This window comes from Trichosurus vulpecula, chromosome 1, assembly GCF_011100635.1.
Source record: "Trichosurus vulpecula isolate mTriVul1 chromosome 1, mTriVul1.pri, whole genome shotgun sequence".
NCBI classification, from domain to species: Eukaryota; Metazoa; Chordata; class Mammalia; order Diprotodontia; family Phalangeridae; genus Trichosurus; species Trichosurus vulpecula.
In genome coordinates, this window is record NC_050573.1 from 436577735 (window position 1) to 436602595 (window position 24861).

The window sequence follows — 24861 nt, forward strand, 5'->3', positions numbered from 1 at the left end:
CCAACCATCCCAATAACACCCAGTCATGGAGCCTGCCTCCCACCTGACTAAGCCTTCTTCATTCATTGTGTCCATCACTATCTCCATCCGCCCTCCCCCTCACCAGGCTCTCAGAGCTGTTCAAGTCCTCACCTTCTCTCCTTCTGCTGTGGGGCAGAGGTCTCTCAGGGACATTTTAACCTGACCACCACCAGGCACTGGCACCAGCAGCTGTACAAGCAACTTTCCCCAACTCCCAGTGTACATGCACTCTGCCCCCAAGATCAGCTTGTTGCTGCAACTGATACCCCTTTGTGGGCTTTTTGTTTTTAATGTTTCAGTGTAACACAGTGAGTTGCACAGTAGTGGGAATGAATGGGGGGGGGAGGTTCACAGATACTTATCTTCCCCCTCACCCCAAGACCCACAACTCTTCCAAATTTCCTGATTCCTGTTGAAGGCATCGCTGTTCTTCTAGCAACCTAGATTAAAATCCTGTCATCTTGAGGATCATCCTGGGCTCCTCACTCTCTCCCTCTCCCATCCAATCGGGTGCCAAATGTCGTTGATTCTACCTTCACAACATCTTTCACATCTGTCCCTTTCTCTACACTCAAACAGACCCTCAGTTCAGGCCCTCATCACCTCTCACTTGCACTAGAGCAATAGTTTCTGATTGTTCACCCTATTTCAATTTTCCCTCAATTTCATTCTATCCTCCACACAGGTACCAAATTGATTTTCCTAAAGTGCAAGTCTGACAGCATCACTCCCCTACTCAATAAACTCCAGTGACTCCCTATTGCCTCTAGGATCAAATATAATTTCATCTTTAGCTTATTCTTTTTAGATTTCTAGTTTTGGGTAAGTTTTATCAAGTATGGTATTAATATAGTTTTACATTATGTGATTTATAAATAAGCAAATATACATATATTAGATATTCACATTCAAAAAAATTTTAATTGATAAGAGTGTGTGATCAAAGAAGTGTGGAGAGCACTAACTTAGGAAACTAAAAGGTCATCATGTATAACTGAGAATAAGGGGTAACATAAGCCAGGATCTATTTGAGTGCTTGATGTTCGGTGCCCCATTTTTGGAAAGGTTAATACATATGTCTCAGATTTTATTGGGTGCTATTTTAGGCCCTGCCTCATGACCGTGAAAGCACTCTATCTTTAGATACACCAAGAATGGATCAATGAAACTGAGCCATGAGTTCAACAGCAATTAATTATATTTCAATTAAATAATGAAAAAAGCATATCCCTTTGACTGGAGGATGAAGTTCTTGAACTCAAATATCTAAGTATTGTTGAAGATTATTCAGGGGGTTATATTTTTAATAGGCTTATAGATTTGAAACAGGCTTATAGATTTAAAACTACTATGAAATATGTGATGATTTAACCTAATAAGGAAAAACGGTAATAGCAGTTACCAATAGCTAGCTCCCCTTTGCTTAGAAAAGTCATTGTGCCTGACCTGAATTTCTGCATATTTTCCTTACTTTTTTTTTAGGAATTCCCTGACCCTAATTCTCTTTATATTTAAATGACTAGATGAGCAGGTATGTATTATTTGCTTGGTTGTGAAACTTCTCTCTTGCTAGGAGTAAATTTGCTTTAAACAATATTCTCTCTGAAAAGCTGTTTCCATGAGTCTTCCTGGCTTTTGACATGATGACCACTTAATCATAAAACAATAAATAATTCCTAATCATAAAAAATAATGACGATAATAATAATGAAACAAGGCACTAGAAACACACTTATTTTGTGCCTTGAAGTTTCAGTGTGTCTCCACATGCATTACATGGGATATGCATTGATACAATAACACAGTGGAGTAGGTGGTAAAAGGATTTTTATTCTCATTTCACAAATGAATGGGTTCAGAAGGCTTGTGAAATGTTCAGGGGCAAAGAAGATGCGTATTGCCAGAAGGACTCTACTGCAGTTTAGATTTGTTCATTCAAAACCCCCAACACTTCCTGGAGTTGTCCACACAGAGACAGAAGACACAGAGACAGGTTAAGTCAAGAGTAACTTGGGCCATGGGCAGGCCCTCCAAAAACAGAATTCTTCATCTGGAGCTTATATGCCCATTGGCAAAAGACTCATCTGACATCCACCAAGGGAAACAAAAGTATGACTGTGTTCAGCACAAGAATACAGTCTGCTTTCTGCTATGTCACAGCATGAGGACTGAGGGGTGGTCAGGAGGGTAAGTAAAGTAAATCCTATCCCTCAACTTTTTTTAGACTAGGTCTCCTTATCTTGCCCAGACTGGAAATGTAGTAGTTACTTACCACTGTGGTGTTGATCCACACAGAAGCTTTGAACTACAATGTTTCCTACCTGGGTGGATTCACCCTTCATTAGGCAGTCTACTGCTGTCCAGGGGTCACCACATTGGCCCTGGGCTTATTGCAGACACCCAATCAGCTTTACTCCTGGTATATGTCAGAATTCCCCTGCTTAAGCAATCTACCAACCTCGGTCTCCCCAACAGCAGATATTATAGGTGTTCACCACCATGCCTAACTCCTCATTTATTTCAGTCAAATCTGCAATTTCAATGGTTTATGAAATTTCAGTAAGGAAACTCTCAATGCAGATAAAGATACCTTCTCTGCAATGTATAATCCTTAGAGAGTTTTCCAAGCCCTGAGAGGTTGTGACTTGTTCATGGTCAAAGAGCCAATATCTAGCAAAGGAAGTACTCAAACTCAGGTCTTCCTGCCTCAAAGTTCCACATGCTGCTCCTTCATTTTCAGTCCTAAGTAGGAGACAAAACTTTCTTAGCTTAGCATATGCTCATGAGTCCAGTGATTTCAGCAAGGAGAGGAAATTCACTCAAAACAACCAAATGCCGAGTGCCAATTTATTATCTGCTAAAAATAACCTTTTCACTCAAGGTTTTGTTTTTGAAAGAAAAGAGAAGGATAACATGCTGCTGAAACATGAAAGAGGATGGAATATGGAAGTCACTAGGACTTCACAAGTATCTTCGATGCTTCTATTTAGTCTCTGATATCAAAGCACTGGGGATGAAAACGGAAGGCATTCCACATGTTGGGTTGCAACTCAACATGTTGTTTTGTTTACACATCTAACATCTTTGCGAGCACACAGAACAGAATAAGTTAGGCTCAGAAACAAAGGTTTGTTTCCATGGTTTTCAACTGAGAAAAAAAAATTGCTTTGATGTCAATCAAAGTCTTCCCATCAACAGTCATTGCTTTTTTTTTAACTGAATGAGAACTCCAAACATGTGGGACCAGTGCTCCAGATGGCCACATTTGAATCTGAGGCACTGCACTCTTCCTCACACTGGGATTTAAAAAGAAAGCAGAACCTCCTCCCACTCACCCAAATTGTGGTATTCTCACCTGAACCTAACCGACAGAGAACTCTCTTTACTTAGTTTACCATTAGGATTTAAAGTTGCAGACCTAATAGAATGATCTAGTGTGTCATCAGTGATACACCCACAAAACTGAGGAATAAATGAGAGAAATAGTTTCATGTAAGAGTCTTTTGGAGGGAATGAGCCTATGCCTTCTTTTGTAAGGGGAAGCTCTCTCTTCCTTGGCATAAGAAGATCCCATTAACCAAAGGAGGTTAGCACCACCCCCATCCTCCCACAACTTAGAATCTCAGAGACCTGAATGGTCAAACAGGTCTTCCTAACTACAAGGCCTTCTCTCTAGCCTTTATGCCATGCTGCTTCCTTTGTTTAAGAGTAAATGCACTTTTTCTCTCTTGCTTCAGAGGGCTCTAGTAAAACCAATGAATAGAGACTATAGGGAGGCAGATTTCAGTTCAACAAAATGAGGAGCTTTGTATCCTTTTGGTGTTCAGTTGTGTCCAACTCTTCATGACCCCATTGGGGGTTTTCTTGACAAAGGTACTGGAGTGGTTTGCCATTTTTCTTCTCCACCTCATTTGACAGATGAGGAAACTGAGACAAATGGGGTTAATTGACTTGCCTAGGATCACACAGATAGTAAGTGTCTGAGGCCTGATTTGCCAGGGCTGACATTCTATCCACTGTGCCACCTAGCTGCCCTGGTGAATGCCTACTACTCTGAAAGCCTGTATTGTAGTCCCAGAAGCATGACCTTATGTGGTCTCAGGGGAGACATTACTTTGGAAATGTTTTTCTGTCAATCCTTAAAGTCCTTTTGGAACTTTGAAATTTTTGTTTTGAGGGTGGAAAAAGCAACAAGAGCCTGGATGTACCCTGAAGTCAGTCAGGGCAGGTACAGGTTTCTACCAAGATGCAAAAGCCATTTTTAAGTTTCCTTAACCACTTTTCTATCCATGCAAGGCCAAGAGCATGACCCGTACTGAGAGAGTCAGGGTTCTGTCTTCCATAAACAACCTATGAAACTGAGTCCTCTTTTACTGTATAGCAGGTGGCTAAGTAGAATTGCTTTTTAAAGCAATAGCTGGTTGGCTATCCCTGGCATTCCTGTTGGCACCACCTACAGTTAGTCATCCAGTCAAAAACAAAATAGCTGTAATATCTCTTGGGGAAAACAAAAGAAACTGTAGGTACCCATCCAATATGCTTATAAGCTAAAGGAGGAGGTGGGAAAAATATATAACAAAGAGAGCCTAATGATAATTATGTACTACTCCCTCTACAAGGGAACTGGATCTTTGATTTCTTTGGAATAAAGACCTCCCTCTACCAAAGCAGGTTGGTGCCTTCTCAGTAATTCCGTCTAAGAGAGCTACCTGGAACAATGGAGTTAAAGTAATCCATACATAAAGATAACCTAAGGCCATATACTAACTTAGCTTTAAAATACAATATTGTCTGTGTTTTATTGTATTTTTATTTTTAAAATATTTCCTAATTGTATTGTAATCTGGTTTGGCAGTTCTTGGGAGTGTTTTGGGCCACATGTGGACCTTGTGCTTGACACCTCTGTCCTAGAGCATTGGGAAGGTAAGTGACTTATCCAGAGTCAGATAGCCAATATGAGTCAGAAGTAAGCCTTAAATCCAGACCTTCCTAGATTCAAGACCAGCTCTGTACCCAGCTCTGCCTCTAACCTCTACAAAGCCTGGGTTCAATGAAATGCTCATGGAATTTCACAGGTAATTGTGGGTTCTACATAAATATGTTTGTTTTGACTCTTGCTTTTGAAAACCTTTCAGCAATGTCCATCATGAAACATTGTAAAATATGTTATGTATAATTGAATGTAGTTTTCTCCCCCACCTTATCAAATAGGATATATTTCAATGTCTCAAAGCTCCACTAGCTCTGAAACCCATTTGTCATCTTAGGACAGGAGTTCTTAACTTGGAGTTAGTGAAGTTAAAAAAAATTGATAACCATTTCAATGTCATTGGTTTCCTTTGTAATCCTGTATATCTTGTTTTATGCTTTTTAAACTATTATTCTGAGAAGTGTTCAATATGGGCTTCAACAGATTGTCAAAGGGGTTCAGGACACTCAACACTGTCTTGGGAGATATTCTTTGTGAGCTTCTGTGGCCAAAACAGTCATTGTGCTGTAGCCAATCTGATGAGAAGCTTCTCTAAACTGTGTAAGGCTGGACAATAGGCAGAGTCTACCACTGAGCCTCGCCTTGATGCCTTCCCCATCCTAAGAAGAGGTATCAGAGTGTGTTACCCCCCTCGTCTGAGAACTTAGTGTAGGCCAGCAGAAGCATTAACCTAATGGAATGTCTCTTTGATGACTGAGGATTTCTCACAGATTTGTTCTAGGTTCTAGAATGTCCATTTGTTGTGCATTACTGGGGCAGCTATGTGGCATGGGGATAGAGTGCTAGTCCTGGAGTTAGGAGAACCTGAGTTCAAATCAGGCCTCAGACACTTACTAGTTATGTGACCCTGGGCAAGTCACTTAACCCTGTTTGCCTCAGTTTCCTCATCTGTAAAATGAATTGGAGAAGGAAATGGCAAATCTCTCCAGTGTCTTTGCCAGGAAAACCCTAAATGGGGTCACAACTGAAATGACTCAACAACATCTGCAGATGCAGAAAGTACAGGAGATTGGACTGAATATACTGACCCCAAGATTTGATTCCTGATATCTTTTTATTTTTTATGCTTTACCTCTTTTTCCTTTAAAAAAAACGTATGTGGATGAAAGGTTAAGGGGAGATATCAGGTACGCATATGTTGATTAAATGAATCTGGTAATTGAAGTTTGAAGGCACCATGATATAGTGGGAGTTCTTAACCTATGGTCTATAGTCTTGATTTTTAAAACATGTTATATTAAAATTTAAATTTATTGTTATATTTATATTATTGTTCATTGTTAATATGTTATAGTTTTATGTAATAATATGTTATAAATAGAGTTTTATTTATATTCTATATTTTATTTTACATAAAACATATTTATATTTAATTTTAACTTTTGGGTTTCATTTTATATTATTTTTTATTTTTATATAATATAAATTATATTATATTATTTTTATAAAATTACATTTCTAATATAATTGGTTTCCCCTGTAATTCTCTGTATTTTATTTTATGCATTTGAGGAGATTATTCTAAAATTGGTCTTTAGATTTCATCAGACTGTCAAAGGGTCCATGACACGAGAAAAGCTGAAGACCCCTTGGTATAATGGAAATATCTGAAGACAAATCAGGAAGCCTGGGTTTAAGTTCTATTTCAATCAGTCATTAAGCACCAACTTCATACATATCAGAGACTGCTTGTATACAAAGACAAAAGTGAAATAGTCCCTGCCCTCAAAGAGATTACATTCTATCAGGGAAGACAATGTACTCATGAAAGCATATACAAAATTAATACAAGGCTACTTTGTGGGAGGGGGAGGCAAGAGACAATTGTCAACTGTTGCTGGGGGAGATCAGGAAGGGCCTTGTGTAGAGGGGGATATCTGAACTGAGCTTTGAAGTGTACTAGGTATTCTGAGCCAGAGATGAGAAGGAAGAGCATTCTGGTCATGAAGGATGACCTATGGCAAGGCAAGGATGTGTAAGAGGGAATGTCACATGTGAGAAACAATCAGGACCTCTGCCACTAGCAATCTATGTGACCTTGGACTTCATCTTTCTGGGCTTCGTTCTCTTCATTTTACAAAGGATGAAATTGCATTGGATGATCCCTAAATTGCCATTCAATCTATTATAAGCGCTAAAGGAATAGTGTGTTCATCAGAGTATTCAGAGAAAAATAGGTTTAGACCAAAAAAGTGCTATGATGGATGGACCGAAAGCTAATACTCTCAAAGTCATTTGGACTAAACTCATTCTTGGGGGAAAAAAAGAGTTCTACCAAAACGTAGTCAAGACCCACTGAAACAGAGCTGTCTCATAATTCAGGATGAGAACATATAAAGATATGTCACCTTCTCTAAGCGGTTCTAAGTACTTTGGTGAAACAAGGCCACTAAACCTCCCACCCACTTGTAGGCACTCAGACATCATATACCCACTTTACAAGTGGGGAAGCTGAGGCACAGCGGGTTTACTTTTTTCAGTAAACAATATTAAGCTAAATAGGCTATTTCTTTGATTATCAAGGATTGCCAGGACGGTCATACATCCTGCACAAGGGTTGACTGATTTCTGACTTTTAGTCAGCTCAGAGTTTTATCTAGCTTTATCTAGAAAGGAAAAAAAGGGAGGAGGGCAAAGGCTGGAAATGTGAATTCACTCCTGCTTGGGCACCAGATTCATTTCAGAACTCCTACTTGTTCATGCTTTTCTGTACAGATGGAGCTGCAGGTGGTCCCAGCATGGCAGGCCCCACTGTGACAGACAGTGGCATTCCTACCCTACTCAGCCAGCGGCATGAAAGCCAGAGAAGAATCACACCACAGGGATGGTCATTATGGCCTCTCTGACTCAGGGAAGAGGTCGGATTTGGGGAAGTTTGCTCTAAAATCATTTTTGGCTTATTGAGTCTCACAGATTTGTCATCGGATCCATACTTTCTCCCTTTGCAGTCAGCCCACACAGCTAGTCCCGGTATTGTATTTCTCAGCTTTCCATCCTCCGCCTCCAGCTCTGCTGACTTCTCTCCACCCGAGAGAGATAGAACAGCTGAGAAAACAGCAGAGTGGGGGGAAATTTTTTTAAAGTATTTTGAGCCCACCCGACCTGGGAAAAGCATTCAAAGAAAAGTATGAAAGGGTGAGGTGGAGCTCCTGGAGCCCACGTGTGGTAAGCAAGGGATTGTCACTCTCGCCCACTGCAAAATCCCATCGGAGCCAATTTCGGGGACCTCATCTAAAATGCATAGAGGTGTATTCACACACATGTGGATTGTGGAATAGAGTCAATTGATATTTCTGCCACGGGGTTTCGGTGCACAGTGTGTCAGAACCCCTCAAGCACCAGATATTAGAGGGAAGTCAACCTCTTTTGGCTTAAATCGGAATATCCAGTGACTACAATAATAAGGAACCCAGAACCAGGCTGAAGATAAATTCATTCTTTCCTTGTTAATAGTACAAATCAGAATCCCTATTGAGGAGAGAGAGAGAGATCTACATCTACATGGGGTGAGGGGGAACCATTCACCATTCATCCTTTTCTTCTCCTTTCCTTTCTTTTCAGACCTCTCTTCTCAAGCCAGTACAGAACTTAGAAGGTTACCTGAACCACTGATGACAAAAGCTCACTTGGTTCTTGCTCTGCCTTCTAGAGGCTAAGAATACCTCACAAATTCTAGGTCCCTTTGGACGCCCAGTTCAACTGAGAGAGAGAAGGGAGGGAGAGAAGCCGAGCCCTACTGCTCATTACTAACTGGGTAACATTAGGCAATTCCCTTAACCTCTGGGGGGGCCTCAATTTCCTTATTTATAAAGTTGAATTAAATTGACCTGCAACTTCCTTTTCAGATCTAGACCTAAGATACAATTGTAGTCCCAGCTGGCAGAGATTTTAGAAATCTTCCCCAGGATCACAGAGACTCTGGAGGACCTTCCCAGGATGACCCCTGGACTAGGCTGCTCCTGGGCATTCAAGAGAACTCAGATTGGGAGTTCAATAGACTTTTCAAAAATATATATTTTATTTTTTTTCCAATTACATGTAAAAACAATTTTTAACATTCATTTTCTAGAAAGGGAGTCTAATAGACTTGAGGAAATTACTTATGACCAAGATTTGGGGAGCCAGGAAGGGGAGACAGAGAAGCAAGAGTGGGATATAAGTGGATGAGCATGTAGACCACAGAGAGAGAGGGGAGGACCTGGGCAGGTGGCTGGAGTGGAGTGGAGCTGAAACCAGGCCAAAGCAGCTGCTGTGGCAGGTGGGTGCAGTCATAGGCTAATCAAGAACTCCTTCTTCCCCTTGGTTTTCCCAGTATACATTACTGGGAAAATTTTGGGCACATAATTTAAAATTCAATTCCTTTTTTCAACAGCCATGCCCTCAACTAGCTGGGAGTAAAGAAGGGACCCTAATTGTAATCCTCGCTAGAGCTTTATATTGCTTGTTAAACAATATTGCTAATAAATTATGTGGCCATTAATGGTGATTTTGTTTAAGCCTTTAAATTTAAGGTGTGATATTAAGAGAGGGAAAACCATCATATAGGAGAAGAGATTTCCCTGGTTTTACTCAGGGGTGGGATCCAAGCCAATTATAGAAAACAAGCTTCTGCCATTTTTGAAGTTTCTGAGATTGTTTCAGAATGTATATACTAGACTGCTGAGAGAAAGACAGAGACAGAGAGAGATAGAGAGAGAGATAGAGACAGAGACAGACAGAGAGAGACAGAGAGAGAAGAGGGAGGCAGAGGAGGAGAGAAAGAGAGGAGGGAGAGAGAGAAAGAGAAAGGGAGACAGAAAAGGGAGAGAGACAGAGATAGGGATATAGAGACAGAGACAAGACAAAGAAACAGAGAGGTGAGGATCAAGGGAGACAGAGAGAGAGAGAGAGAGAGAGAGAGAGAGAGAGAGAGAGAGAGAGAGAGAGAGAGAGAGAGAATACAGATGAGCCAGTAGTAGAAAAGGGTAGAGATTGGTATGATTGTCCCTGAGTTCAGCTGAAAGGCACTGCATCACAGAACCACACCTCACAAGAGCTATGCTATAAGCCTAGAAATAAAAAAAAGTATTTACTAGGCATCTCCATCTCTGCCCTTTCCCATTATTTCCAGACCCTTAAGCTACTAAAACTGAGCTCGCCATAGGACCTGCTAATAATGAGAAGAGGCTGGTTTCAATACTACATTGAGCTTAAGCACCCCAAGATGGAGGAGTATCTGAGGGTGAAAAATAGACTAAACTTGTTTTACCAGTTACTATGAAAAAATACAACCCCATAAAACCCCCAGGAACTATACAAGTGCTAAAATATAATTAATTCATCATCCTTTTCTATTTGTTGGACACAGGTGAGCTCCCCCTTTCTACCCCACCCCCCGACACACACCTTGAGCATGTAAGTACAAAGCTAAATTAAACTTTCACTAGTTCCAAAGAAAATGCTTGACTATAATTTAGTAAGACCATATCTGGAAGACCTTATTGGAAGGCTTATTGCTTTCATTGGAAGGTTACAATATAATTATCATGATTTTCAACAGTCTAACACATGGATAAGTAGGGACCTCATTTGTCAAGTGCTACTTGAAGACTTGCGTTCATGGAATTGGCAGGGGTGGGGGTGGGGCTGCACTGCTTTATTAGTTATATAAGATCAAAATTCCACTCATTATCAAACCCCAGGGCCCCAGGGGACCAGGCAGGAAGCACTGAGCTACCAGGGTGAGATACACCATACTCCCTAGGGCTGTCAGTTTTCCAGAACGTCTCTGGAATGCCATTTGCCTTTTTAAAAGGGCAAACAGATTCATCACGAAAATTTTCCCTTTATAGCTCACTTTGCTGGAATATTTGTTGTTCAGTAATTTTGGTTGTTGTCTGACTCTTCATGACCCCATTTAAAGGTTTTGTTGGCAGAGATACTGGAGTGGTTTGCTATTTCCTTCTCCAGCTTATTTTACAGAGAAGGAAACTGAGGCAAAAAGGGTGAAGTGACTTGCCCAGGGTCACACAGCTAGTGTTTGAACTCAGGAGATGAGTCTTCCTGACTCTAGGCCTGGCACTCTGTCCACTGCACCACTTAGCTGCCCTTTGCTGGGGTATATCTAGTCTCAAAATCAAAAGATCCCCATATCTTGCCCTTGCTTTTAGAATCTCTATCTTTGCCATTTCCTAAAAAGAGGTCTTTCCTGATTCCCCCAGTCTCTAGTGCTTCCTCATCTCACCCTGTAAAACATTACTTGATACTTATTTTGCATATATTTTGAATTTACTCATCTGTGTTCTTGTTTTCTTCCACCCTATGGAATGTAAACTCCTTGAGGGCAAGTGTTTGTTCTTGTACTTCCCTCCCCAGAACCTAGCAGTGTCTGGCACATAGTAGGTGCTTAATAAATGCTTAATGATTTGAATTAAATGGCTAATCAATGACTCTGATTTTACATGGCTGTTTATTTTTTCACTTGCTCTTTTCTATGCACAAAAGAGTGTACCCATTCTCAAGATGTAGAATGAGGTACGTATTTTTTAATTATGACCAATGTGGGAACTTGTTTTGCTGATTATGCATGCTTGTTACAAGGGCTTTGTTTTTCTTTTTTTCTTTTTCACTGTGGGGAGGAGGAGAGAAGGAAAGAAAACAAATGCTTATTAATTGAAAAAAAATTTAAAAAGAAAGGCTATAAATGAGCAAAGTCTTCAAAAATTAAAATGAAGATTGACCATATATTCTCATTTAGTAACTTAGAGTGTAAGTCATGATTTTAAAAAGTACTAGTCACCTCTTCCTTTTTCCAAATGGAATCAGTCTTGGTTTTTTACTTGCTTTTCTTTCATTGAGCTATGTTTTAACAGTAAAAGGACTACTTTTCCTCCCTGTCCAATGCAGCAAACCTTGGATTCTAATGGTGCTTAAAAAGCTCTCTCTCAGGCTGGTATGAGTGAATCCATTTTCACTACCCTAGGAGAGGGGGAATTTCCATTTAAAAGACTCCTACCACTGGGGGTTTTCTAAACAAACCTTATCTAGTTTGCCTTATTTAGATTTGAACTTTCATGTATCAGATTTGCTTAAAGTCAGTCATGCTTGCCTGTGATTTCATTGGTGTGGAGAACTCCAGGGGGCAGATGCTGCTCCTCCATACCAGATTTATCGATGGATCATGTAAAATTCTGCCTTAACAAATGTTTTTCAGAGGTTCCCTGAGGATTTTCTGATTTATTTATTGTGTACCCAAACCAGGAAGGTCACATTCCTATCTCAGAGCTAAGAGACCAGTCCAAGGGCCCCCTCTGGGGCTTCTTTTAGGGAAGGCAGTGCTTGAAAAAGCCTTAATTTTGAGTCTCACAGAGGGGCCTACTGGGTCTCAGCAAGGTGTTGTTTTCTTTTTTTATCATGAACTTCACAAATGATCAACAAACATTCCAATAAGTAAAGCACAAAAAGGAAGCTTGTTCATGCAACAGTGAACTTCTGCTACAAACAGTGAGCTGGGTGGCTTTTTAAACGTCTGTATTATTTTTAACGTGGTAACAACAGAACTGCCCTTTTGAACTTTTTGTTTTCTATAATGTATTTTTTAATGTTTTCCAGTCATTTCCACAAGTTTCTGTCTTTAATCTATCCATCATTCTCATCTAGCTCCTGGGTTCTTCCACCCCCCATTTCCTACCACACACCCTCACTTCCAGCTCCCCTTTGCATGTTGTCTTTCCCCATTAGACTATAAGACACTTAGGGGCAGCTAGGTGGTGGAGCGAGTAGAGCACCAGCCCTAGAGTTACTTGGATCTGAGTTCAAATCTGACCTTAGACACTTGACACACTTAGTAGCTGTGTGACCTTGGGCAAGTCACACAACCCCAATTGCCCTGCCTTCCCCCCCTCCAAAAAAAAGAGAATATAATATACTTATAGGCAAGATCTGTCTTACTTTATTATATTCTCATCCTCAGGGCTTACTTAGCACAGTGTCTGGCACATAGTAAGCACCTAACAAACAATCTATCTATCTGTACCTATTTATCTCTACCTACCTGTTTGCTCATTTGTTTGTCTACATCTATCTATGTAACTATCTATATCTATCTCTACATACCTATTTGTTCATTTGTTTATTTGTCTATATCTATGTATCTATCTGTCATCTATCTATCTATATCATCTCTACCTACCTATCTGTTGATTTGTTGGTCTGTCTATATCTATCTATGTAACTATCTACATCTATCTCTACCTACCTATTTGTTTATTTGTCTATATCTATCTATCTATCTATATCTCTGACTATCTCTTCATTTGTTTGTTTGTTCAGCACTTCTTAAACTGTAGGTGGTGATCCCATGTGGGTCTCTAAAAATTAGGCAATGGTAAAAGTCTTCTGAACACGCAACAACCAAAAATTAAGTGAAAATCAAATGCGTAATGAATCTGAGGTGTTTCTGACGGCACTTGTCTGTATTGTATTGCTCAACTTCACTGCAGCCTTGGTTCTGAACACAAAGCACGAGCACTTTGTACTGCACGTGCCCTTAGGCCACACAATGCCAACAAATGCTGCCAAAATGCAAAAAGGGGTTGCAAGTGGGGAAAGTTTAATAATCCCAGGGGCTCTACATCTATCTACCTATCTATCCGTTCATTTGTTTATCTATCTATAAGGACTGCAATAGCCTTCCCACCTTCACTAAAGGAAGAAGCCACAGGAAGAGGCTCAAATCCCTTGAGTCACCAAGGCAAAGAAAGGCCTGCAGTCATGGCCGTAAAACCCCTTTTCCTGCTGGTAGGGAGTCTGGATATCAACTAACCATGAATTCCCCAGGCATTTCACCCAGCATAAAGCAGCACTGGCCCCAAAACCTTGACCTGCCCTCTAGATCCCTGCTTCCCCCTAATGCTGGGCCCTGTTCAACTCAGACAAGAACCCTATACAAACTCACTTGACTTTGCTAGATTTTGATATTCCCTTCCATTGGGTTGTAGTAAACTTGATCTGTTTCCATCGTCCCCGACTGCCCTTCGTATTGTATTTCCCCTCAGTAAAGCTGGCCTGCTTTATTTTCTCTCTGATGACCCTGTGTTCTGTCTTGCGCTCTGGGCTTTCTTGTTCTGCACTTTGGAATCCCGAATTTCACCCCAAACTGCATATTGGCACTATCTAACCTTAGGAATGTTTTCTGGACTTTGTCCCATGTGGGTGTTGGCCAACCTGGCCAGCGTCACTTCAGTAAAAATACTAGCAAGGGACTACAGATCCCTCACCAGTGACCTCTCCAAAGACTCCTGCTGCCCCAGAGGGGCTTGTCACTCCCCTACCCCGTTCTCAATTCTGTTCCCCTAAGAATTTGTCAGAGATTTTGCCCCAGAGTGGTATATGTGGGTGGTTGCCCTAAGACTCTTCCAGTTCTGATTGATGGTTCCCCTAGCAACACAGGATCATCCCAGAGGTGAATTCCAGGCCTCCCTGACATTGCTAGAGGTCTTCACCCTGGCAGGGTTCACATGGAAACTTCATTTGAGCCTTGATGCCACTTTTCTGCTATACTATACCTCCGCCCTGCCCTAATACAATTGCAACCCATTCCTTGGCTCCTTCAAACTGCCCCCTCCAATCCCTTTATTATCATTTTGCCAAGCATAACTACACTGTTGAAACCAACCATAATTACTGCTTACTATGATGAATTGAGACATTTTATTATATTGAGTAGAATGCTGGGATTGGAGCCTGGAGACTGGAAGATACAGGTTCAAAATCTGCCTCTGACATAAGACTTTCAGCATCCCTAGATACATCAAACAATCCCTTGGGACTTATCCACTAAGCCATAAATGGGTCGTCACTTGACACAATCAAAGATCTTTTTGTCTATTTGTAACATGAAATACTATATTATATATATATATATATATATATATATGTGTGTATATATATATATATATAAACTAATTAATCAGGCTCAAGATAATTAAGGGCTTAGGATCACAGGATTCAAAGCTAGAAGTAGTTTTAGAGATCATCAAATTCAACCACATCATATGACAAGGGAAAAAATGGAGAGAGAGAAAATTATCTGGCCAAGGTCCCCACACCAGTAATAAGTAGCCTAACTGAAATTCGAACCAAATCTAGTGAGCTTTCAACTACTGTATGCTGCTTAAATTAAATAAATATGTAATATGTACTAGATTGTAAGCTCCTTGAGGGCCAGGGACTGTCTTTTGCCTCTTTTTGTATCCCCAGTGCTTAGCACAGTGCCTGACACATAGTAAGCACTTGAAAAATATTTATTAATATATTATATATACACATATTTATATTACATATATGCAAATATACATACATACAATGTAGCATTCCAAAAGCCTCTGGGGGCACTCTGTATTTAGATATCATATTATAGGACTAGACTTCTGATTTCATCCATGCAAGGAGCTCTCTCCCAATGAGGAAATCTCTGCAAATGCAGATTGGCATTTTCTCCGGAATGATTTGCTCACAGTCACAAAGACAATATGTGTCAGAAGTAGGATTTGAACCTACGTCTTCCCTACTCTGAAGCTAACTCTCCATTCCTTTGGCCATGAATATGTGAATATATATTTATGTGTGTACACACCCATACATGTATGTATATATAAAAGCTCTATTTTATGAAAAAGATAAAACAAAAAACCCTCTGCCTCACGTAGGTTCCAGGCATCTAGTAGACACTCAATAAGGCTAAATTGATCACCTAAAGTAATGTTTTTCCCCTTGCCAGGAATACACCTCCACATTCTACAGTTAGCATTCAAATTGTTCTCAGCAGCAGCCTTTAAAAAAAAGGAAAGTTTCCAAATATTTATCAGCATAGGGGATAGGGCCTGAGCCTGTGGTTGGTATAGGGAATTTCAATGGAGGAACTTTCTCTACCAATATTTGTTGTTGAAGTTCAATATTTTCAGTCATGTATGACTCTTCATGAAACCATTTGGGATTTTCTTGGCAAAGATACTAGGGTGGTTTGCCATTTCCTTCTCCAGCTCATTTTACAGATGGGGAAACTGAGGCGAACAGGGTTAAGTGACTTGCCCAGGGTCACACAGCTACTAAGTGTCTGAGGCCAGATTTGAACTCAGGAAGATGAGTCTTCTTGACTCCAAGTCCAATGGTCTATTCACTGTGCCGCCTAGCTGCCCTTCTCTACCAATATGGGTCAGCACATTCTTTGCAACGCGTAGTCTTAAAGAGTATGAGACACATGGTCATTATGTATAAGACTTGAATTCAGTTCTTCCTGGCTCTGAGATCAACTCTCTATTATCTATAGCACTCTGCTATTCTATTTTATCAAAATGGTAATTAATAATAATTCTAGCAACTACAACAATAACATTTATGTAGTGCTTACAAGTGTTATCTCATTAGGCCTTCATAATGACTCTGGGAGGAAGGTGCTATTATCACCCCCATTTGACAGTTGAGAATACTGAGGCAAATAGAGACTAAGCAGCTTGCCAAAGGTCACACAGGTAGTCAGCATCTGAGGCTGGATTTGAACTCAGGTCTTCTAGACTCCGGGTCCAAGCACTGTCCATTGTACCATCTAGCTTCCTCCAATTATCTTAGTACAAAACTAAATCAATTTTTATCTTTTAAATAATTGTTACTTCAGATAAGCAGTAGAGCATAGCAGATATCCAGATAAGCTGGGTCCCAGCCCCTTTTGCAACATATACTGGCTAGTTCCGAGAAAGTCACTTAACACTCCATTGTAGGAAAACCTCTCCTCATGGGGCTCCCCACATTGATGACTGATAAGCCTTCCTATAAATAACAGATTATCGAAATACAAAAATCTGTTTCCTTCACATGTAGTTGCTTACCTTTATTACCTGACTGCCATAATTCTGATAGAATATTTGAAAAATACAAAAGTTTTTTAAAAGCTGTTGCTAATAATTATTTCAATACTAATTATAGGGCAAGGAGATATATTCCTGAAAAGAGGGAAATAAATAACCTCAGCTGACCAGTCCATGCTTATCAAATATCTGCTAGATACATAGGACCTACATGAGAGTAGTCTGAAGTTTTTAAAATTTTAATGTTAGCTCCACAGGAAGATTGTCTTTCTGGAAGAAAATATTTTTAAAATTTGTCATGCTCTACTTAGAAAGTCAGATGTATATGCCTAGAAGAATCTATTTGTAATTAGTTCCTTATTTCACAGATGTATACAAATAGGCATATAGATTTACATCTAGGCATAAATGTATCATTAGAATCTGGAGCCAGGTGGTAATTCTCCTGTAGTAGTTAATGAAAAGTGCAGGAAATAAGCAAACATCCTTCCCATGGCTCAAGTTAAATACTCCCCAAAAGAATGTTCAATTTTATTAAAATGATGTTTATTTTCCTTATTATTATTAGTCCGCATTCAAGCCTGTGTTTTATTAAGAATTTTGAGTTCATTGATGTAGCGATGTTCTATTAAAGTTTTATCCAGATGCAAATCAAGGTGATAGTTTAATTAGCTCAGTAGGTTTAAAGGAAAGGTTTTTTGCTCCCCTTCTTTTTCTGTTAGCATAAATTTAGATAGCAGTATGGGGGATCTATGCTCAGCATCTTGAGGAAGTTTCTTTGTTTCTCCCACACACACAAATGAATGGATGTTCACATGATGCCACCCTTTCTCTGGGATGTGCCCTTGATGCAGGGAGGGCTGGACTTACCTGAGCCCCTCTCCCTCTGGGGAATGCTGCCGGCAGTACTCCAGTGTATAGGCATCAGCGGCCCCTGGATTGGCAGAGCTCCATCGTATGATGGCAGTGTTCCAACACACTGTGCAGTCCTCAGCCTTAATTATTGGGGTGGAGGGTGCTGCAAATATAGGAATGGGAGCAGGGCTAACTCAGCAGGAATATGTACACCGGGACAATTACATTCAAATAAAACTGTAAAATGCATATGTTGCCAGTCCCCCAACAATACTAAATTGCTTTAATTAGCATTTTTTTCTCCTCAGATTTCTTCAAATGCTAATAACCAATATGACTAATATGCTAATAACTAAAGTGACTGGTTACAAAACCAATCCCATGGCGGTCTTTATTTTTCCTCATCCAAGAAGCAAACCCACTCGACTCTCAATCACTCAGTTAACATTTATAGCTAATTGGGTCCATGGTATCTAATTAAGAGAGGTGTTCCTAATTATCTGAAGGGATGTTAAATGTTTAAAATTTGGGGGGAATTCTAAAATATGTGCTGAGTTAACATGCCACAAAGTTTTTACTTAAATCACAGTTAGCTTCAAAGTGCTAGTAAATTATGCTAGGCCCCAGTGATGGACTTATGGGTTAGCATGAGCAGGTAGTGGGAGGGAGGAGTAAGAGAAACCCACTCTACCAGTCCATATTTCCAGGCTTTCTCTTCAGGCTTCTCTCCATCACTTCACCCCTTTCTCCCCTCCCTTCTCCATTCCTAGTTACAGATACTTAAAGGTGCACCTCCAGCACCTTAGGGATCAATTGAACCCGGAGCCATGGGGGATGCCTTAACTCTGGCAAGACATTTATCCTTGTAGCCAATTGTATTTTCCCTGTGTCTGCTGCTTCCTTCTAACTATATGCATCAGAGGGAAAAGAAAAACAACCCTGAGTAAACGGGCTCCTAAATGATATGGACCCTGAGCACTTCCAATACCATGCATCATCTTTGCCCCTTGAACTTGAAGATTTATTGACTTAACATTTAAAATTTGGAACAAACCCAAAGAGGCTGAAAAATGCAATTATCCAGACTCTGACACATGAAGGCAGGCAGCGGTTGTTGGTGTTTGGGGAGGGTGGGACGCAGCTGGTGGAATAAGTCCATCAATTTGTCTCCCTTGGGCATGTGCTACAGTGGGTGCTTACGGTCCTAAGATAGGCTCAAAATTGAGCAGGAGGAGATCAGCAGGCTGGATTGCAGCAGGGAAAGGGACCTTTGCTTTTAATGGTTTCCATCCACTTGCTGTTTCAAATGCTTACCTCCAAATACAGATCTTTTTTTCTGATGATGCCAAAGAAAATCATGGGCTATGATAATCTTAAAAGAATTAAAATTACAAACAATTCCAAGGGAAATGAAAAGATGCAAAGTGAATGGCAGCAGGCTCCAAAGCATGCTAACATAACTTGCAGGTAAAAAAAAAAACAAGCTTAAAAATACCCTTTATAATGTATGTGAATAATAATAAGTGGGATTTATTTAATGCTTTAAGTTTTGCAAAGCACTTTATAATATTGAATCCTTTGCTCCTCAAAGCAACCCTGGGAGGTAGGTGACTTGCCCAGGATCACACAGCTAGTAAGGGTCTGACGCCAAATTTGAGCCCAGATCTTCCAGACTCCAGGCACAGCACTCCATCCAGCACCAAGCACAGTGCCTGATAAATAGTAGATGCTTCATAAATTTTTATTAATTGATTGAGCCAGCTGGGTGAACTGCTCGGACAGCAAGAATGAGAAACACCAGATGGGTAATCTAAGCTGTCACACTGAGACACCTGGGTAAATAAAAAAGAACAAACTAATGTTTTCTAGTGGACGGCTAAGTGGTGCCATAGTGCGCTGTACCTAGAGCCAGAAAGACTCATGTTTCTGAGTTCAAATCTGACCTCAGACACTTACTAGCTATGTAACTCTTTTTGCCTCAGTTTCCTTATCTGTAAAATGAGCTAGAAGAGAAAATGGCAAACCCCTCTAGTATCTTTGCCAAGAAGACTCCCAATGGGGTCATCAAGAGTTGGATATGACTGAAAACAACTGAAAAACAGCAATGGTCTCTAGTACTTTGAGTAGTTGCTCTATGAAGGATTTATGGTAAAAAGAAGACAGGAGTCGCTCACAGCATGAGAAGGTATGGAGAGACTGTGTTACATCTCAATGGAAGGAGTACCCACGCCTCTGGAATCACAAATCATTTAAAGTTTCAAAGTATTATCTTAATAAACTTGTCCTAGACTAGATTTCACTGCTTTGGGAAACTCGTATCACTAATGAAGGTCGGCAACTCATTTGTAACCTGTAAAATAGTGACCTACAAAGAGGGGGATGTGGCCTGACTTCAAGGAATGCAGGTCAATTGATCAGAAGAGAAAGGCAGAGAAGCACTTATATAATGCCTACTGTGTGCCAGGCATTATGGTAAGTGCTTTACAAATACTATCTCATTCAATCCTCACAACAACCCTGAGGGGTAGGACCTATTCTTTTTTTTTTTTTTTTTTTTTTTGGCCAGTGACTTGTCCAGAGTCACACAGCTAGCAACTGTCGTGTATCTGAGGCCGGATTTGAACTCAGGTCCTCCTGACTCTAGGGCCAATGCTGATAGGGGCTATTATTATCCCCATTTTACAGTTGAGGAAATGAGAGAAGAAGAGGTTAAGTGATTTGCCCAGGGTCACACAACTAGTAAGTGCCCGAGGTCAAATTTAAACTCAGGTCTTCCTGACTCCAGGCCCACCACTCTACCCACTGTACCACCTAGCTGCCCAAATAGAGAATGGGAAGATAGACTGCATCTCGCCCTCACAATAGCCAACCATCAGGCCTGTCTCTAGTACAACCATGCCTACACTTATCCTCCTACTTTTCTCCTATGCCCTCAATTCTCCCACACTGTGCAAGCTCCCAACCTCTCCCCTTCTGGACAGTTATAACCTACTGAGAGAGCCACAGCAGCAGGTGCCCAGGTGTCCCTATCCCTATTTTTTTGCATAGGTTTTATAATATATAGGATAGTAGTGTATGTATATAATATATAAATTTATAAAAAATATGTGAAGGAGCTCAAAAATTTTCATTGATAACTGCTCAGGATCAAACAATTTTGGAGACCAGTATCTCAGAGAATTGCCTGAGACGTTGAGAGGTTAAGTGATTTACCCACAATCATACAACTAGAATGGGTCAGAGACAAGAGTCCAAGCTGGGTCTTCCTGACTCCAAAGTTTGGCCTCTGTCTACTGGGCCACTCTGCCCTTCATAAATAAATAATATGGCATTCAAGTAGATAAATCATATCATGAAAAGGCAACTTTGATAGCCCGATCACTTTGTGTGGTTAGTTATATCAATCAAATTAGGAACATAGGACCACGGACCTTAGACTGGCATGAAGCTCAGAGGCCATCTAGTTTTATTCAACAGATGAAGAAACTGAGGCCCTAGGTCATTAAGCACCCTGATCAATGTCCATATAAGCAGTGTCAGAGGTCACTGAATACACTGTAAATATCTACTTTGTGCCAGGGTTATAAGCCCCAAGTCAAAATAAATGAGTTATACATGAACTTCAGAAAGTTGTTCACATTCCAAGAATGTAAGCTCTTTGAGGGTAAGAATAGAGCCACTGTCTCTTTATAGTAAATCCACACAGTAGCTGGTAAAGTGCATGGACACCGTGTAGTGGGCTACTGAAGAGAATGCCTCTGGGAGACTCTGACATTGACCTCTAAGGCCTCTGTCCTAGAGGGTTGTTTGAGTGTTTTCTGTCACATTCTCTAGCCTAAAAAGAATTTTAAGCCTCCCTCTGGCTTTCTTTTTAAAAAAATTATTATTATTTTCTTAATATTTAATTCTGAGAGGAAGGGAGAGAGAGAGAGAAAAGGAGAGACAGAATGATAATAATAACTAACATTTGTGTAGTACTTTTTATGTACCAACCACTGTGCTAAGTGTTTCACAATGATCATCTCATTTGCTCTCCACAACAACCCTAGGAACTAGGGGCTATTATTGTCCCCATTTTACAGAAAACTGAGGGAAAAAAAGAGATTTAGGTGACTTGCCCAAGGTCACACAGTGTCTGAGGCCAGATTTTAGCTCAGGCCTAGTACTTTATCTACTGTGACACCAGCTAACCCCTTTCTCCCTTGACAAATCATGTGGAGCTCCTGAGGGATGCAAGTGAAAGTCAAAGGCTTTGACCTAAAGAAAAAAGCCCCAGAAGAAAAAAAAAGTGGAGGGGGAGAGGTGGGCTTAGCTGCTTGTAGAAGAAAGGGCCCTTAAAATCGTGAGGTAAACAAAGAAATACCCCTTCCCTACTTCTAACCGTCCCTATTGCAGGAAAAGACCTCAACTAGGTCCATTCCCCCAGAAGAGGGGAAACCTCAGAGTTAGTCATAGATCAAGAAAAGGTCTTTCTTTTTCCCTTCCCCTCTCAAGAAAGGAGCTCCACCTAAGTTTGATCTTGAAAGTTTGTAGTGGGGAACATCAGTCTCCCCAATGAAGGAAAGGGCAAAGGACAAAGGAAGGAGCCCAACTTTAGTCTGACTGACAAACAGAAGGGTCTGAGAGAAGGAAATACTCTCAAGGTGAAAAAGCCAGAAAGAAAGAATCAAAACACTAAGGAACCACAGTCAGGATCATACAAGATTTACCAGCTACCACTATAAAAGAGTGGAGAATCTGGAAAGTAATATTCCAAAAGGCAAAAGAAAAAGGTCTACAACCAAGAATAATTTACTCAGTAAAACTGAGTATAATACTAAAAGGAAAAAAAAAGGATTGTTAATGAAAAAGAGGACTTTTAAACACTCCTCATGAAATAGCCAGAGTCGTATAGGAATTTTGAAATTAAAACAAAAACCAGAAGCCCAGAGAAAAATAAAAGGGTAAATACAAATGAATAATGGGAAAGAACTTCATGAGGATGGATTATTTAAATTCTAGTGGAGGGGGGAGTCATAAAAGGGTCCTAGAACCCTCTCATCAGGGGTTATATAGTTAGTCAAATAAGACAAAAGATTTAGAAATGATTGTGTAATGTTTTAACAATGTTGAAAGAGGAAAGAAAAGAGATGGAGGGGAAATGACACACTAGAGAAAAATGAGAAGGATGGGGGAACTTATTTCACATGACTAGGATGCACACGCAGAAATCTATGCAAATTTGAAAGGTGTGGGGGGAGCAAATATCATTTGAACTTTCATTTCACTTACACTGGTCAAAAGAGGGCAGAATGTGAACACACACACACACACACACACACATACACACACACCACAAAGGGTTTGGTATAAACATACATTCAACTCAATAGGTAGAAGAAGGAACATGGAGAAGGGAAAGGGTGTATAAGAGGGAAAACAGATTGAGGGAGGGGAGCGTGGACTAGTGATAGGGAAAATAAACCCCAAAGTTGAAGATGGAATCATAAAGAAGAGTTTAAAAGGAAATAAAGGTTTAAAAAGACCCCTTATTAAAGACAAAAGGGAAGGAAATAAAGAGTTTTATTTATTAGTTTTATTGGAGAACAAAGAGAAGATAAAGTATAAGAGAGTAGGATGGATGGGAATTCAAAACTAGCTCTCACAACTGTGAATGTGAATAGTATGAATTCACCTCTGAAATGGGAGGGGATAGCAGAATGGATTAGAAAGCAGACTCTAGTAGCATGTTATTACAAGAAAAATTCCTGAAACAGAAAGGCTCACACAGTTAAAACAAGGAGTTGGAGCAAAATCTACTATGCCTTAGATGAACTCAAAAAAGCAAGTATAGTAAGTATAATTTCAGACAAGGCACAAAAGGACCTAATTAAAAGAGATAAACAGAAAAACTATGTTTTGCAAAAAATTTCAATACTTAACATACATGCACCAAATGGTATAGCATCTAAACATGTAAAGAAAAAGCTAAATAAATTACAAGGAGAAAAAAACAGCAAAATTATAATAGTAGGGGACCACAGCTATTTAGGCTGCTTTTAGCCCTAAATAAATCTAACCAAAAAATAAACAAGAAATAAAATAAAGACCTGAATAGAACTTTTAAAAAGTTAGATAGGATGGTTTTCTAGTGATTGCTGATTGGAATGGAAAGGAATATATAGATTTCTCTACTATACATGTATGGCAACTTTACAAAAACTGGTCCCATATCAAGATGTAAAAACCTTACAAACAAATGCAGAAATATTAAATACATCCCTTACTAACAACAATTATATAAAATTATATTAAATCAAAGGTCACTGAAAAAGCATTAAAAATAAAAGGGAGACTAAATAACAATCTTAATGAATTGACGGACAAAAGAACAAATCACGGAAACAATAAATAATTTCAATAATGATGAGACAACATACCAAATATGTTGGGATGCATCCCAAGAAGTCATTATAGGAAAATTTCTATCTCTAAGCTTTTTCATGAGCAAAAAAGAGAAAGAACAGATCCACAAATTGGGCATGCAACTAAAAAAAACTAGAAAAGCAACAAATTTTTAAAAAATCAACCAAATACTGAGATTAAGGAAAATCAAAGAAATTCACAAAATTAGAAGCAAAAAAGAACTAATAAATAAAATTAAAAGCTGATGTTTAAAAAGGAAACAGATAAACTCATTAGCTAGCTTGAGTAAAAAGAAGAAAGATGAAAAACAAATTAACAGTATTAAAAATGGAAAAAGATAATTCACAATAAATGAAAAAGCAATAAAGAATATTACTGGAAACTATTTTGCCCAACCATATTAATAAAACTAACAACTTAAATGAAATAAATGAACATTCACAAAAATATAAAATATCCATATTAACAGAACAAGAGATAGAGAATGAAAAAAAGCCTATTCTCAGAAAAAGAAACTATACAAACCATAAATGAATTCTCAAGGAAAAAATGCAAGACCAAATAGATTCCCAAGTGAATTTCATCAAACATTCAGAGAACAACTAATTCCAATCTTATATAATCTGTTTTATGTAATCTTATATAAGCTGTTTACAAAATTCCTTCAATAACACAAATATGTTCTTAATACCCAAACCAAGAAGAGTCAAAATAGAAAAAGAAAACTATAAACTGATATCCCTAATG

At 39.5% G+C, this 24861-nt stretch overlaps 1 protein-coding gene across 1 annotated transcript in view; it reads right to left on the reverse strand.

Annotated features, from left to right (window-relative positions):
- CMYA5 (cardiomyopathy associated 5) overlaps positions 1–24861 on the reverse strand; it is a 126652-nt gene that overhangs the window by 24841 nt on the left and 76950 nt on the right. The window contains exon 9 of the mRNA XM_036762580.1: positions 17725–17872. Coding sequence (XP_036618475.1) covers positions 17725–17872 — 148 coding nt within the window. The remainder of the gene's footprint in view (positions 1–17724; positions 17873–24861) is intronic.